The following is a 16,178-nucleotide window of genomic DNA, read 5'->3' as shown; positions in this document are numbered from 1 at the left end:
GTGTGCCTGAATTGTTTAAAATTTGATTATCAAAATTCAAAATTTATAAAGTAAAAGGATTTGACCAATTTCAAACCCATAATTCAGTTTCATAGTACCAAATATATCCTTACTGATGCAACCAAGATGTTATTTTTTGCAAGAGATATTATAATCCCACAGCGTACAAAACCAATCTCTACCACCATCATTCCTCAATCCTCACATTATACAAGTTGCAGAATTAACACCCAATTTTGAAATGGGAGCATTCAATTATACAGGCACTAGAAATTACCCAAAATCGGTTCCTTCTACACCTATCTCATCACTACAAAAATTTCAGTAGCACTGTGAATTCCCGCACAGAATATTTAGACGACTAGGCAAATATTTCTATCTAGATAGGTTGAAGAGTGCATCCAAATGAGTATAACAGTAGATCATTTTTTCTTTCCTTCAGAGCTATGCATTGGATCCTTATTCGGCTTCCTCATTGTTCGCAGCCACTGTGACACCAACATCGGCAGGCCTTATTACTCGGTCATGCAGCTCGTATCCAGCCTGAAAAAGGCAACAAAGAGCATACGTGAGGGAAAGATCAACAGCTAGAATAGAAGTTCCCTAACTTTTTGAAACTAATAATAGCACTGAGTGGATGCAACTGTTTCACAGCTTTTCAGATACCTTTAGAACAACTGCAACACGACCTGCCGGCTTTGAAGCATCTGGTACTTGGAACACTGCATTATGCCTTGCTGGATCAAACTCCTCATCTGTTGGGTCATATTTCTCAAGTCCAAATTTTCTAAATACCTGCAAATGGAAAAGAGTCAGTACACTTATTAACAATGTTTACATGCAGAAAACACTAAATGGGATAACACTATCAGGCATATCTATGCCAACGAATGATGAAGCTGAAACATATTGGATACATTCAAATAAAGTACATGCTGCATTATAGTCACAAATTAATCTGAGATAGTTCCTGCCTGCATACTGTTGCTTCTATTCATTACTATAACCTTGTAGAAGAGATTGGAAGATCTTTCTTTATCAAATAGTCCAATGAAACCATGAACTTGCTGACCTCTGTGAGAGTTTCGGGAATATCCCCATTCATGAGTACAACTACAAGATGTACATCTAATAACTATTTCTTGTTACTCACCCAACCGAGAAATTCCCAAATCAACAGTACTTCCAAACAAAGTACTAGATATTATATAGTACAGGATTTAACTTATGACAGTACATTCCCTTTTAAGAATCATTTTCACAAATTCATGTTCATTTTCTTCTTTTTTGGTTTTTTATGAAATGTCCAGTAATCCAGAAACTCCCTCATGGCATTGTGGAAAGTCATCAAACATGATACATAATTATGTACTCCCTCCGTCTCATAAAAGTTGAGTCGTATTCCTTTTTAGTCCGTCCCAACAAAGTTGAGTCATTTCCTTTTTTAACTAAAGACAAAACATCTGATCACTCTTACTTTATTCCATCATTTACTTTACTCTCTTTTATCTTTCCTACTTTTTTTATCTCTCCTATTTATTTAATATAAATTCTTAATCTCCGTCCCCAAAAGTTTTGTCTCAACTTTTATGGGACGGAGGGAGTATATATTACTAGAGATACTCTGCAAAATCTTCGATAAATTAATCAATAAACATGCCTAAAATCTTTATGCAGAACTTATAGCTCCATCAGGCTGTCAGGTAATTCCGTTTGGGTTAGTGGCATAATAATTAAAAAATTGTAGTCCTAATCCTAAAGTTTCCATTTTTTAGGCCATTCTGTTATCGCAACTTTACAAAAGAGACGCGTTGTATGAGTTCTATATCAAAATGGTCCTTATCTCTTATTCTTAACCAAACAACAATACACGCAAAAAGATATATAAAGAAAATAAAAGAGTGTGCACATCAACTTTATAGATTAATTATATCTTCTTATTCTTGCTTATCAAATTAAAAAATCACGACATTAGAATAAAATACAATGGATACTAATAAAATTTGACAAATAATTAATACCATCATTCAAGTGATAATTGATAAGGGAGGAAGAACAAGAGGAAAATAAATGAACAAAATAACAGCGCCAAATTCAATTTCTAAGTAGAAACAAAAGGATCAATAGGGAAGGCATTGAGTTCACTTTATAATTGTAGCAATTCCCATTCTTATTATCATTCCATCCATGCCTAGTTGCATTTCTTCATAACAATCACTTCCTAAGTACAGCTAGACAAATAATAAATTTGCAAAGCACTTTACATCATACCAGAGAAAATCTACTGAAAGAATGAGGAATCAGAAACTTAAATACCTCTGCTAACTGTTTTTCAGTCATTTCAACACCTTCAAGGAGTGTTTTAAGTTGCTTAACAGCTCCAGCTGCATCTTCAGGGGCATCAACTTTTGAAAAACCCCCTTTTGCAGCAGAAGAAGCTCTTCCCAGATTATCCGCCACATCCAAAAGGCTCTTAGCAAAATTCTGCATCATGGGTTAATGATATTTAAGCCCAGGAAAAAGAGGTCCCCATAAAGCACGAACAAATACACATACCTGAATGGCAAACTTCTTTACATTTTCTGATTCACGCCTTGTACGCTCTTTCACGTTTTCCATCTCCGCGAAGGACCTTAGCACCTTATCCTTCATTTGATCAAACTCCTCCTGCTTTTTCACCAGAAGTTGTTCCTTTTCCACAATAAGTTTCACCAGCTCATCTCTAGAAAGCTCACTCTCCAAATCTGAATCATAAACAGAAATGTCAACTTAAATAGTGGAAAATCCCAAATATATGGGTAAATCAGGACCTGATTCACTTTTATCATCTGTATCACTAGAAGCTTCATTAGAGTCCTTAATTTCTTTTTCATTTCCAGAATGAGCCATTGTCTCCTTGTCACTGGGCTCTGTGGATGCAGACGATGAAAATCCGAACCATTGAAAGCCTGTTGAGCTCAACACAGAATGATGCAGTGATGAAACCTGAGCAGGTACCACCTAAAATAGAAATAGTACACCTCTCAATTCTACTAACGTTCACACAAAGAAAATTCCATTTTACAAGAATCTATAAAGCAATGCAACACAAAGCACACAATTAGAAGCCATATATGACCCGTTAATTTAAAAAATCTCAGTATCCATCTCTAACAATAATGTAGCCTGGTATGCCTGAGATAGAAGCTGTTCTTTGCTCCTCTTTTTGGTTAACAGGTCATTGTTAATTTTTACTACAAGTCACTGCCTAATCAAATCTGGACTGCACACATCTGGATACTGGTGGCATATTAAGCGAACGATACAGTGAAACAGATCAACATTGAATCATAAATGAGGATGGATGGACAGTTATTTCAATCTCAGAAGTTCGCCTATCTAAAATTGCGAAAATTGAAATAAAATCCAGGCAAACGCGCACAAAAACGAACCGATCAAAACCTAATGCGGAAAGAGAAGAACTATACCATATCGTTAACTCTGTGTAATGAAACTAAGTAATTGGACGAAGTTTGAAATTTCCTAGTTCCACGGCGGCCGGAGAGGAGCCCCGAGTTGCGGGACTGAGTTAAAGCGAATGTTGAGAACCGAGTAGTTATCCTTCGCAGGGACATGACGGCAGTGGCGGTGGAGCAATGGAGTCAGAGAGGGTTTTAGAGGGATTTTAGGCTTGTCCACCAAGAAATGAAGTGAGAATTGAGGTGGGGTTTCTAAAACAAAAATAAAAAAATAAATTAAATTGAGGTGGAGTTTCATGGTTTATACTATTGACTTAATTGCCCCTGAACATAAGATGAAACTACGATTTGTGGTGCAGCGATAGCAGGGGTTTTGGCGTCCTTTGAAATCCAAGTGGAGTGCGGTTTAGAAACGACCAGAAGCTTCACCTTACTTCCCACTCAAGATGTCCACCTTTAATTTTTAGTTTGTCCCGCTTAAGATATCCATTTTTCATATTTGAAAATAATTCAATCATTCTCTTCTCTGCTCACTAAAATATTCAACCACTTCTTTTCTCTCTGTTTACTCCACATAACAATTTCTAGGCGCATACACTCAAACCACTCTTTAGCAGAATCAGTTAATGAAAAGGGAAAGAGTCTTACCCTTATGGCATCGTCGTCGATACCATTTAACTTGAGCGTGTTCGCGATTTCCACAAATTTGGAGAGATGGCGGTTAGCGTCCTCAGTGGCCCTACCTGCAAAAGGAGTTTGCTCGACCCTTTGTATAGTGTTTCCTTGTTCTTTTTCTCCAGCGCCTCTCGGGCTGCCCTTTCCGCATCTCTCTCGTCCATCAACATCTTGACCATCTCCTGCAATTTTTCGAGTTCCGTTTTGTCAGCCATCGATCCTGATCCTTTTTCACTCCTTATTTTCCTACGAGTTCTTTCAAGTTCTAAATCGAGCGGTTCTAGGTTGTCCTTCCCAGAGCGCGTTCGCATACAAAACCTGCAAGAATAAAAAACAAAAACAAATTAAAAATAAAATCAAAACTGAAAGCAATTAAATTCCAAATTAGCAAAATTATTCGTTTGACGATATCACTCCAAAGTGAATTGTCTTCCCCGGCAACGGCGCCAAAAACTTGATGCACTATTTTTTAGCACTATAAATACCTGCAAGTATACAGAGTAGGAATAGTATAGCTAAAGGTCAGTGCCAGATATCGAACACGGGGAAGACAAACACAAAGTGTCTATCATCTACTAAGACTCAATTACTATTTGGAAGAACGAAAGGTTATTGAAAACTTTTTTGGAAATAGAAAACAATATAAAGCATATAACAACTAAATGCAAATAAATCACGAGATAAAATATAGAGATAAGGGAATTCCAGGGATGTGCATTCACAGTTATGGTTATACAAATTCCAAACTACAATACCCTAGCACAGTTTATACTTTAAAAGGACGAGTCGCCTAGCTTATGCTCATGCGATGCAAACATTGATTATAAAATTAGGGTTGTCAATCCTAACACGTAACTCCATAAAGTTCCTAAAATCCTTGAAAAGTCCTCACTCTCAATTAACAGTGTCGTTTTAAGGGAAGCTAACTGTAGCGTCTACTAAGTGAATCTAACTCGCTAGAACTCTCTCACAGTTATGAAGCAAGCTATATTAAATCATACACGATTGTGTCACTCAATCATGCAGCATCAAAACTACTTAGGGAAGAAACAAAGTAAAAACAAAACAGATATTAAATAGAAAAAAGAATTGTATAACCAAAGTCGTTACTAACACATCCCTAAAATCCTATGAATTTAGTTACACATAATGAAATAAGCTAAACACATAGATTGAAGGGAAAACAATTTGAACATAAAACTAAAGCAAATAAAACTCGTAGGTTGAATCCTTGTCATTCTTGATGTTCTTGAAATCCTTCTCCAATTCCTTGCACAAGTGAAGTACTCTAGCTTTTTGATATCTATGAAATATTTTGCAAGTAGAAGCTCTCTCTTTTGATGAAGCTTGATGTCTTATTTATAGGGGAAAGCCGATCCTTGTTGTAGAAGGAAAAAATCTTCAAAATATGGTAAATCTTGGAGCCAATCTAGGGCATCTCGGATTCGCCGCCTTTCTCCAGCGGGCCGCCGCACCTTGGCCGGCGGTCGCCGCGTTGGAGTCCAGAGAGTCTGTTTCTCCGGCGGCGGACCACCGCATGGCTTCCGGCGGTCGCCGGGCGAGACTTCTCTTACAAGCGTATATTTCCGAGGCAGACCGCTGCATTGATCTCGCTCGCCGGGCACCGGCGGTCGCCGCACACCTCTGCGGCGGTCGTCGGTCGCCGTCTCGACTCCAGATTTCCATACTTTGCGTTTTGGCTCCCTTTTTCGGTTCAATTATGCACATTTCTCACAAAACACGTCAAAATACCAAAATAGACAAAATATGCAAATAATGGACGTGTAGAGTGACTTTGACATTGAAAACGGACCAAATAATGGCTTTAAAATAGTGCAAAATCCGAGCATATCAAAATACACCGGGTAATTTACGATGGAATTCATGAAGATAGACCACTTACAACGACAACTTATTGATCATCAACAATATCTATCTTGTAGTCATGGTTCAGATTGAAACCAATGCCACTTCCGCCGAGAATGCCTCGAAGACTATTGTACTCCCTCCGTCCCAAGATATTAGACCCTTGTTCCTTTTTGGGGTGTCCCAACATATTTGAGTCATTTCTATTTATGGTAAAAATTTACTATACTACCAACTCCACTTACACTACTAAACAACATCTCCTAAATTCCTGTGCCCAAAAGAAAGGGCTCTACTATCTTGGGACGGAGGGAGTAATTCTGCTTCCACGCCGTAATTTTGGAAGTTATGTGCGGGGTTCCCTTAATGTCGGAATGCGGAAATTCTTAGCGGATGTCATCTTTGATCTTCTGTAGGTGTCTAGAACGGAAGCCATTATTAGATTTTCATCCTTGTGCCACCAATGACGCTGCCAAAATCTCTTCCTCTCTAACTACCCACATGCGCCGAATACGATCATCCTTACGAAACTTGTTGTGAGCACGGCCATTTCCACCTAAATTTACGAACATACCCAAGGAGACAAAGACAGTAGCCCTCATTAATTATAAACTACAAACGACTACAAGAGGTTGTTGACGATATACTCATCCTCAACAGAGCACCCATTGCTATCAGTTGCAGTACCTTTGGATGACATAACAACTACAACACAGTCCATTCATATATATTACCAATCAAATTATGCATCAACCATTTTCGGCAAAGCCAAAATTGTGCAAAACCAAAACGTCATTCATAAGTAGAAACACATTTAAATGAATAATTAACGTAACACATAACCGCAACACTAACGAATTAAGTTTATCACAGACATTAGAGCGCTAAACATTAACATCAGACCAATATTGCGGGGTTTGATACATCGTGTACAAATTGCTTTCGCCACCGACATACTCACCTCTTTGCAGACGCCGAGCTCACCCTTGTTACATATTGTGTGGCTACTGTGAACTTCAATTTATGGGCGCTTAGTGTTGTGTGATCCCAAAAATTGAGGAGGGATTGTACCCCACGTATTTTTACAAAAGACCCGCCATGTTTTAGGCGATGGGTACCCATTGGAAAAAGGAATAAATTGATGAAGTGCAATTTTGTCTACACACTTGAAACAATACACTTGAAATGGCCCAAATCTAATTCAGTGAACACCATTTTCAATTCTGCTCTGGTGGGCCACCTCTCCCCCACTTCTTGATCACTTTCAATTCATGGTCAACTCAAATATGGTTAACTGAACAGGTGGTAATAATATATAAAATTGAGATTCATATTCCACTAACTTAGTCTATCCATTTTTTTTTCACAAATTCAAACAACTTCTTAAATCCACAACGATCAAATGAGACATCTAATGAGGACTGAAGGAAATACTATAATATACTCCCTCCGTCCCAAGATAAGCGACTCATATTTCTTTTTGAGACGTCCCAATATAAGTGAGAACCATTTCCTTTTTTGGTATTCTCTCTCTTACTTTTTCTCTCTACTTTATTAACTCTCTTACTTTATTTACTTTTCATTTTACTAACAAAACTTCATTTCCTTAAATCTCGTGCCGAAAAGTTTGTGCTCATTTATCTTGGGACGGAGGGAGTACTTCTTATGAATAAATAAAGTTTAAACACTAATAAAATGATAAAAATAAATAATGTGCTGTACAAAATAAAATCAAATAAAATTGGAGATGCAAATAGCTTCTTAAGGTTTTAAAAACCAGTAAATCTGACTATAGCAAAATAAGAGTGATGAAAGATAAAGTGTTCTAAAAAAATTGTAATTCAAATCATTATGAATTTAATGCATAACTCATATCAAATGTTTGCTATGTCAACAAATAATCGGTAATTTCATTTTATTTTAACTAACGTTACAACTTACTAGTACAATTTTATTTGAAAGCCCAATATAAGTCGGAAGGCCCCAATAAATTTCCCACAATAAAAATAAAATTGATACCATAGAAAATCAATTCTTATGTAAAGGTCAAATTAATAGTATGAATGTCATTAGGACATCTTTTAAATTATGTCACAATGTACATTGAAATTATTTTCAAACTAACTACATCGAAATATTTTTGTTCCATATTTAAGCACATTTATCAATACTATCATTATATAATAAAATTATTATTATCTCAATTGTTTTACACAAATTATACTTACTCATAATTTTGTAGTATAATACAACTTTGTTTCAATAAAATTAAACTTTTGTATCTAATGTATTACGGTATACATTTATTATTAAATATATTTATCATTTTATTGTATCCTATACCAAATAAATATTTCATAATTTGATATAAAAATAAAAATGGGCAATACATATCACGGGTGTGATATTAGTTCAAACTAATACCAAACCACTATACATTGAATAGAAGTAGAAGAAAAAACGTAAACTACTAGTGGTAAATATACACAATGAAAATCTACATAGTCACCATATTCCTACAAAATGTTTCATCGTTTGCTTTGGGCAAAATTTCTCCACCCGCCATGATATCGGCGGCGTTTAGTTGAAGCCGCGCATCAAGAAATGCCTACCGTCTTCCCGAGCAGCCATAACACCAGAGACATTTCTATACCGAATATCGTATGCAGTGAAGTTCTATCGAGCATGAAGCCGTATATCGTAATCCCAGCTCTATTGTTCTCAAAGTATGTCACTGCAACAAGAAAATATTCAAAACAAAACTAACCCACCTTGAAAAAAAAAATGGTTAGGCTTAGGCAGTAGTATCTTATTACCCAGCGCCTGCCGTTTCTGAAAAGAGATAGAGCTGTATACATAGGAAGGATCAAACTTGCAGTTGTCGAGCTCGTCATCTTCTCCGGAATCAGATGTACCTGAAGCTCCATCAATAAACTGCTCATCAGATACCGGAGTCTCTGTATCGAAGGAGTCCACTGTGGCACACACATGCCACTTGGCTGCAAGGCACATCACGGCTTGTGCCTTGTGCGTGATTCTAGTCGCGCTGCGCAGCAATATCAAGAGCCCGGCTAGTAGGCTAACACAACATACCTGCACAGCACATACAAAAACAAATCCAACATTTAATTTATATAGTCCCTTCATTTTCATTAAGAGTGATATCTATATAGTGTTTCAATATTCAATCACACACCGCGAGCTCTCCAGTGTGGTATACGTTGACATCTGCGTTGGGGCGTGTGGTCATGAGCAGAGACGAGAACTGGCTAGCTGTGATGAATATCAAGGACCACAGGATGAATGATCTGTATCTGTGGCTTATGATTCGGAGGTGTCTTCTGATTCTGAGATGCTCTTTGAGGACGGATTCGACATCAGAATAGACTTGGAAGACCTGCGCAAAGTCCTGGAGCCGGAGGATTTGGAGGCAGCAGATGAGCCGGAACAGAACGCACACCAGGAAGAACACCATAGTTCTGTAGAACCACGAGCACAGCTCCAGGATGCAAGCGACTGTGTTGCTCACCGCGGCATTGCCTAGGAACGAGATGCGCGTCCCACCTGATCCGTACCACCACATCTTGTACGCGCTCTCAGTAGCGAAGCAGGGCAGTACGAAGATGAACAAGAGCTTCAACGATCTCTAACAACATTCAATATGCCTTGTCATTTCACAAAATCATAAACTGCAAAGTTTTATCAAATCTATATCCAGAATTGAATGTTTTTGTTTCATTCAGTTGATTCATTTCACAAAATCATAAACTCCAAGGTTTTATCAAATCTATATCCAATGAGCAAGCAAAAGGATTCAATTGATTCATTTCAAAACCTAATCTGCAAATAAATCTAAATCCAATGAGGATGCGAAAGGATTGGAATCGAATGTGTGAATTTCATTCAATTGATTGAATTCAAAACCTAATCAGCAAATAAATTGAAGGAAAAAAGGAATAGAAAATACATTGAATTGCTTGGTGTAGCCCTTTCTGACGATCTCGCTCTCATCGCGAAGCTTGTCGAAGAACAAAAACCTCCGGAGACCGTACTTGCTGACGAAATGCGAGAGGCAGACGAAGGAGATGGCGGCGATGCCGCTGAGGGAGAGCTGCGCCACAGCGTCGTAAGGCCTGCTGTGGCGGGAATCGCAGTAGGTGCAGGCGAGGACGAAGTGCGAGAAGGCGGGGATGAAAATGGTCATGGCGACGAAGACGAACCACGAGAGGCAGGTGGTCCACGCATTCGATTGATCCACGCACAGCCATTTCAGCCACCGGCGGAACGCCTGCAGCTCGTCGTGAGCGTTCGACGACATCCGCATCAGCGTCCGCCTCTTCTCGGTAGGGCTCATCAACGGCGATTCCCTTCCCGATTCCGCCATCGAAATCGTCCGATTTTTTTCTTTTGTTTGTCGTGGTGTCAAAATTCGAATTTGGATCTGAGTTGTACATTCGCCAATGAGATTGCGGATTTGATTGGAGATGATGGAGTTTATGCGTATGAGATTAAACCAGAGGAAAAAGAGATGATTTTCTGGATTTTGCTGATTTCCTTTATTGATGATTTGTGGAAAATTCGAGTGCTATTTGGAGGGAAGTATCAATAATACTCCGTATTTTATAAAGGTTCCTTTGATACAATTGATTTTGATTTATAAAGAATTTATTTAAAATGCATGTATGTAAATATTCTGAGAATCTTGTATACTAATATTAGGAAGTTCAGGGATGATGTAAATAAGCCCTTAATTAAGAACTTAAAAATTCTAAATCGATTAATGGTTGAGCGGGTACGTTTTCTGTTTATAAGTTGTTGTTTTGATGCCATCTTGAGTCAAGAGTATATATACAAGATCTAGTGCAGTTTAAGAGAGTTCAGAATCAGTTCTCAACCATAGAGCGGAGGATTGAATGAGTGGAAGTTTATGATTTCATATTTTACATGTCATACTAATTCTTTGTTTAGAATTCCACGGTAAACATTCAATAATTCTTACTCTATGTTTAATTGTATTATTTGAATAATATGCCTAGTCCATGTAATTATTTTGATTTTCCTTGTGCCTTTACGCCCATTAGATTGATTATTTTGTGAAAGAATCTTAGCTTTGTTAGTAGTAATATTTAAGAGATGGGTAACATCGTTTGATTAGGAAGAATCAACATCTTAATTAATAATAAATTGAGAAATCTGAGGTTATGTCTGAAGTAACGTATCATTTGAATTTTGAGCTATTAGTAGGGGTGAGCATTCGGGTTTCGGTACTGTTTTTTGCCCAAACCGAACAAAAACCGAAAAATTGAATTTAGTTCAAAATCTGAACCGAATCGAAAAATCAAAAAATCAAAAACCGAACTTAAAAAGCTGAACAAAACCGAAAAAACCGAAATTTTAAAAAATATATATATAATATTTTATATTATATATACTAATACAATATAATTATACAATACTATAAAATTAATAGAATATATATAATGCATATTATATAAAATATATTAAATAAATAGAATAAATATATATAATATTATATTTAAAATATAATTCGATTTTTCGGTTTTTTTTCACCCTAACCAAACCGAAAAATCGAAAAAATCGAACTGAATTTCAAAATTTTTGTTTGGTTCGGTTCAGATATTCGATTTTCTGTTTTTTCGCTCACCCCTAGCTATTAGTAGAAGTTGCAAGCTTATTTCTTGAAGAAAACTTTGGATATAATGTGCGATCTACGAATCATGTGCTTCGAGAGAAGACGTGATTTTATCTTAATGATAGCTTAATAACGCTGGAGACCCTAGTCGATATAATTTTATACTCCATCAGTTCGCCATTAAGAGTCTTGGTTTACCATTTTAGTCTTTTTGCGATTGGGAATCCCGATTCAATTTTACTATAATGGCGGGTAGACTACACATTCCACTAACTCATTTCACTCACATATTATTATAAAATACTTCAATTTAAAAATGCAATTAATGAAAAACATTTTATAAATAACACTTCATTACATAATTCGAAAATCACATTATAAATTCTCAAACATCAAAAGTTACATAATCCAAATCCTAAAAGATAATGAACTGTAAAAAAATATTCTTTTGGTGGTGGTGGCGGCGACGGCATGTTCAAACGAGACATGAGGAGCGCAATTGTTTGGTCATGTATCGCTCGTTCTGATCATATCATACAAGAAGTGTTGGCCGTTACAGCGATGAACAACATTCCCATTAAAAGAGTCGTGGAAGTTTTGGGGGTCGCTTGGTTTGATCCGTCTCGTCCTCTGCCTCTAGACATACTTCAATTAAGAATGAGCATAAGAAATTTTATAGAGAAAAATGAGAGAAGAATGAGTGAGCGATAGTTTGTTAAAAAAGTGAAAAAATTGATGATGAATGGAGTATTTATAGATGAATTAGAGGATAAAAAGGTGAAAAAAGGTAATATTTGGGGAAGTGGGATATTTTTTATACTAGTATTAACCCACGCGCTATGCGCGACTTAGAATATTTTCGTACTATCATTTTGATATTATGAATAAATAAAATAAGTGACAATATCATTACATATTACATAAGACTAAAAAATTTAGAAATGTATACCAATAATATATAAATCTAATAAAATATTTTATATACAAATAAAATATTAGGAGACAATAATATTATTGTAAATTGATAAAATGATGAACTATAAAACAAATAAAAAACACATGTATAAATATTAATAAAACCTAACATTAGTAAATAAAATAATAATTCGTAAGTCGTGAAAAAAGTACTTATATTTGTAAACAATCTTAAAAGTACAATAATGCGAATAGTAAAATAAAGAAAAGAAAAGAAAATAAAATTAAATAGTACATAGTCAATTAACGTATTACAGATGAATACTTATTTTGCAATGTATTGTTTTAAATTATTATAGTTTTTATTATATTATATGAAAAATAAATTAATTCATGTAATTATGGTAGAATTAATTTTCAAATCATAATTGAATCTACGAATATTTTATATTATGTAATCAAAGTTTAAAGAATGGAACTTTGTCTGAAAATTCAAAACCTAACACTAATTTAATTCCATAATTTTAGGGATAGATGCATAACTATGGATAGATTGTAACTAATTTAGATCTATATAACACACGTAAATGTAATTCAAAATTAGTACCATATATAAATATTATACTAAACAATTATACTCCATATGAAAAATATCCTACCGTTTTCAATATTAGTACGATTTTGCATACAAATTTTTCATTTCCTAAACCCTCCCTCTTCTGTTTATGCAGTCCTCCCTCTTTTCTTTATCTTCTTATACGGCTGCCAGCAAAATATTCACCACCAAATCCTCTTGAAGTGCTTTTGTAGTTCTTCTATGTCGGTTTCTTTTTCTTCCCTTTCCTCTTGCCTTCCCTTCTTTTTCTATATTATTTCCTGAGATGAATTATAAACACTTATTCATAATTGGCAGTTACAAAATGCACATATTTCTTGCATAACTACATGAAATTTAATACCAAAATTTATTCATGATTGGTGGTTACACCAAAATTTGCATATAATTAAAATTCATATCAAAACTTATAAATATTTTAAAAGAAGACCAAAACTCGCCTTTTATATATGTATAGATATCTTGATTTTTCCAAATTAAAAAAAAAATCATAAATTTGACGTAGCTACACACGGAGACAACTTATGTCCCACCAGTATGAGACGAGCCCTCCAGAACGAACCACTCACAACGGCATCCCGCTGTCGAATCATCCCAGCGGGACGTGCCAGTCCGCGCGGAGACCATTGTTGCGGGTATTTTAAGTCTAGTACATTAGTCCTTTTACATAAGATACTTTTACTTATATTTGAATGTAAGATAAATTATTTGATTGTTAAAAAATTTTGGATTGCATAATGTATCTATTGATGACAATACAAAAGTTTAAAGAATACTCCATCCGTTCACCATTAAATGTCTCATTTTTTTTTTCGTCTTTATATTAATAATCATCCCATTTCACTTTTACTACTTTTGGTAAGTGTATCCTAAATTCCACTAACTTATTTCACTCATTTTTTTTGGGTAAAGTATTTCACTCATATTTTATTATAAAACTATCCCACATTCCACTAACTTTTTCTATCTATTTTCCTTCACAAAGTCAACACAATTTCTTAAAACCCGAGTCGGTCAATTATGAGACATTCGTTCATGGACGGAGGGAGTAAAAAAGGAAAACAACAAAAATTTGTTGAGAAACTAATAGCATTGTTAAAAGTTAATTAAATTATAAATTTTCATGATTTTTGAAATTAAAAAAAAAAATTAAAACAGACCAAACGAAACCCACTCAGAAGCTCGGGAGTAGGCTTTATGTTGAACGCCCATTGGTTGAGAGGGGTGTTGGCAAGACTACACCCCATTGCATAACGCCCATCCCCCCAACCTCTTGCATCACATCCTCCTCTAAGGATGACACATCGTGTAAGTTGAGTCGTTGTCAGGTCAATTTAATATTGACTGAATCCAATAAAACTTAATCTGCAATCTATTTGTTAAAAATTATGTCATTATCAACTCAATCTAATAATGACTCAATCCAATAAGACTACCTTTATCCACAATCTTGGTCGCATGTCTCTCCTCAACTGTGGTCTCCAAGAGGAAGAAGACCACCAAGGCCTCCAACCCAATTTGTTACATCCACAATATCATTAGTTAATAAATATTTTGTATATATTATAGTGAAAAATTATAAAATATATACCAAAAATCATAATTTTTCATCCTCTACAAATAGAGATCACATTTCTATACTTTTGCGCAAAAAAAAATTATTTTTCCACATAATCCTTCTCCGTCATATGTTTTGAGAATCAATTACATATTTTCAATTTCATATTTCAATTTTTATAATTTATGTTTTTGTTTTTAGTTAATCATTTATTGTTCTTTTCTATAATGTTTATTGTACAATTTTAAAATATTTAAAATAATAATATTATCATAAAAATAAACATAAAAATAAAAATATGGTGTAGTTGGGTGGTCATTGATAAACTATCAAAATAGATATATGGTTGGCGGATGAATATTAATGAGGTGGATGATGATGTGTAAGAGATAGAAACTAATTAATAATTAAAAAGTGAATGGTTGGACTTAAATAGTTGCTGATACACATGGTCTAATGTCTATTCCAAATCAGACACAAACTCGTTAACAACACAATATAATACAATTGACACAACACGATAACAATAATGAAACAAACTTGATTTTACATAATTAAAGTACTTATTTAAAAAAAAACAATTAAATAATTGCTTGAAATCCAACCTGAAATTATCAAGTTCTTAATGGGTGACTGATCATGAACCAATAAAATTTGACCAAAATCCACTAACTCAGTGTGTGATTGTGTGTTGGGTTTTTCTTTCATGTAAAAAATTTACCCCAATCACTGAACCCTATTAACACGAAAACTGGACAATCTGTTTCTAAATTCAGTCATTGTTGCATATGAGAGCATCATTAACGCTAGGGGCCGGGCGCAATTGGGTCCCGGCCCCCGTCACGAAGCGTTGGAGGGGAGGTTTTTCCGGCCTGGGCCAGTCCCAGGGACGCAGTCGCGGCCTGGGGACGCTCCCGTGGTCCGGCCGGGCCTGAGTTGGAGGTGAGCTTATTCCGGTCCCGGGCCCCAATTTCTGGTTTTTGGAAGAGGAAGAAGAGGGAGGGGGAGAGGAAGAAGATGGAGGAAGAGGAAGAAGAGAGCGACAGAGCCTCAATTCTGATCTTTTTTTGCATTTGGAAGAGGAAGAAGAGGGAGAAGGAGAGGAAGAGGGACGACGGACCCCAATTTTCAAATTTTTTTGCTTTTTTTCTTTTGTATTTCAAAGAGGAAGAAGAGGGGGGAGAAAAAAGGAGGAAGAAGTATTTTTTTTTAGCATTTTTTTGTTCTAATTTTTTTAATTTTTTTAGTCTATAATTTATTATTTTTGAATTAAAAATGAATTTTTCGTATTATAATTGTTCAACGTTTAAAATTTTTACGAGTAAATAGATTGAAATTGTCAATAGTGCAATTTAATAGTTGTGGCCCGAGATGTGGCCTGCAGGGTTAGAGCAGTTATGGGGTGTGACTCAAATTTAGAGGAATGATACGTGAAGG

General features: G+C 35.5%; 2 protein-coding genes across 2 annotated transcripts; both read right to left on the bottom strand.

Annotated features, from left to right (window-relative positions):
* Positions 1 to 164: 164 nt before the first annotated feature.
* Positions 165 to 3,696, bottom strand: LOC125211310 (grpE protein homolog 2, mitochondrial-like). Its single transcript, XM_048111044.1, has 6 exons — positions 3,468 to 3,696; positions 2,811 to 3,000; positions 2,557 to 2,744; positions 2,317 to 2,484; positions 667 to 795; positions 165 to 543 (listed from the first exon to the last, which is right to left on the bottom strand). The coding sequence occupies exons 1-6, from the start codon at positions 3,612 to 3,614 to the stop codon at positions 460 to 462; spliced, it is 906 nt and encodes a 301-aa protein (XP_047967001.1). The 5' UTR covers positions 3,615 to 3,696; the 3' UTR covers positions 165 to 459.
* A 4,643-nt stretch (positions 3,697 to 8,339) lies between these two features.
* On the bottom strand, positions 8,340 to 10,593 carry LOC125214040. The gene is made up of 4 exons (XM_048114892.1): positions 9,967 to 10,593; positions 9,196 to 9,645; positions 8,816 to 9,092; positions 8,340 to 8,733 (listed from the first exon to the last, which is right to left on the bottom strand). Exons 1-4 carry the CDS (start codon positions 10,381 to 10,383, stop codon positions 8,597 to 8,599), a joined length of 1,281 nt encoding a protein of 426 aa, XP_047970849.1. The 5' UTR covers positions 10,384 to 10,593; the 3' UTR covers positions 8,340 to 8,596.
* Positions 10,594 to 16,178: the final 5,585 nt, after the last annotated feature.

This window comes from Salvia hispanica, chromosome 3 (assembly GCF_023119035.1).
Source record: "Salvia hispanica cultivar TCC Black 2014 chromosome 3, UniMelb_Shisp_WGS_1.0, whole genome shotgun sequence".
Classification (NCBI taxonomy): Eukaryota; Viridiplantae; Streptophyta; class Magnoliopsida; order Lamiales; family Lamiaceae; genus Salvia; species Salvia hispanica.
This window is presented reverse-complemented; position numbering and strand designations above follow the sequence as displayed.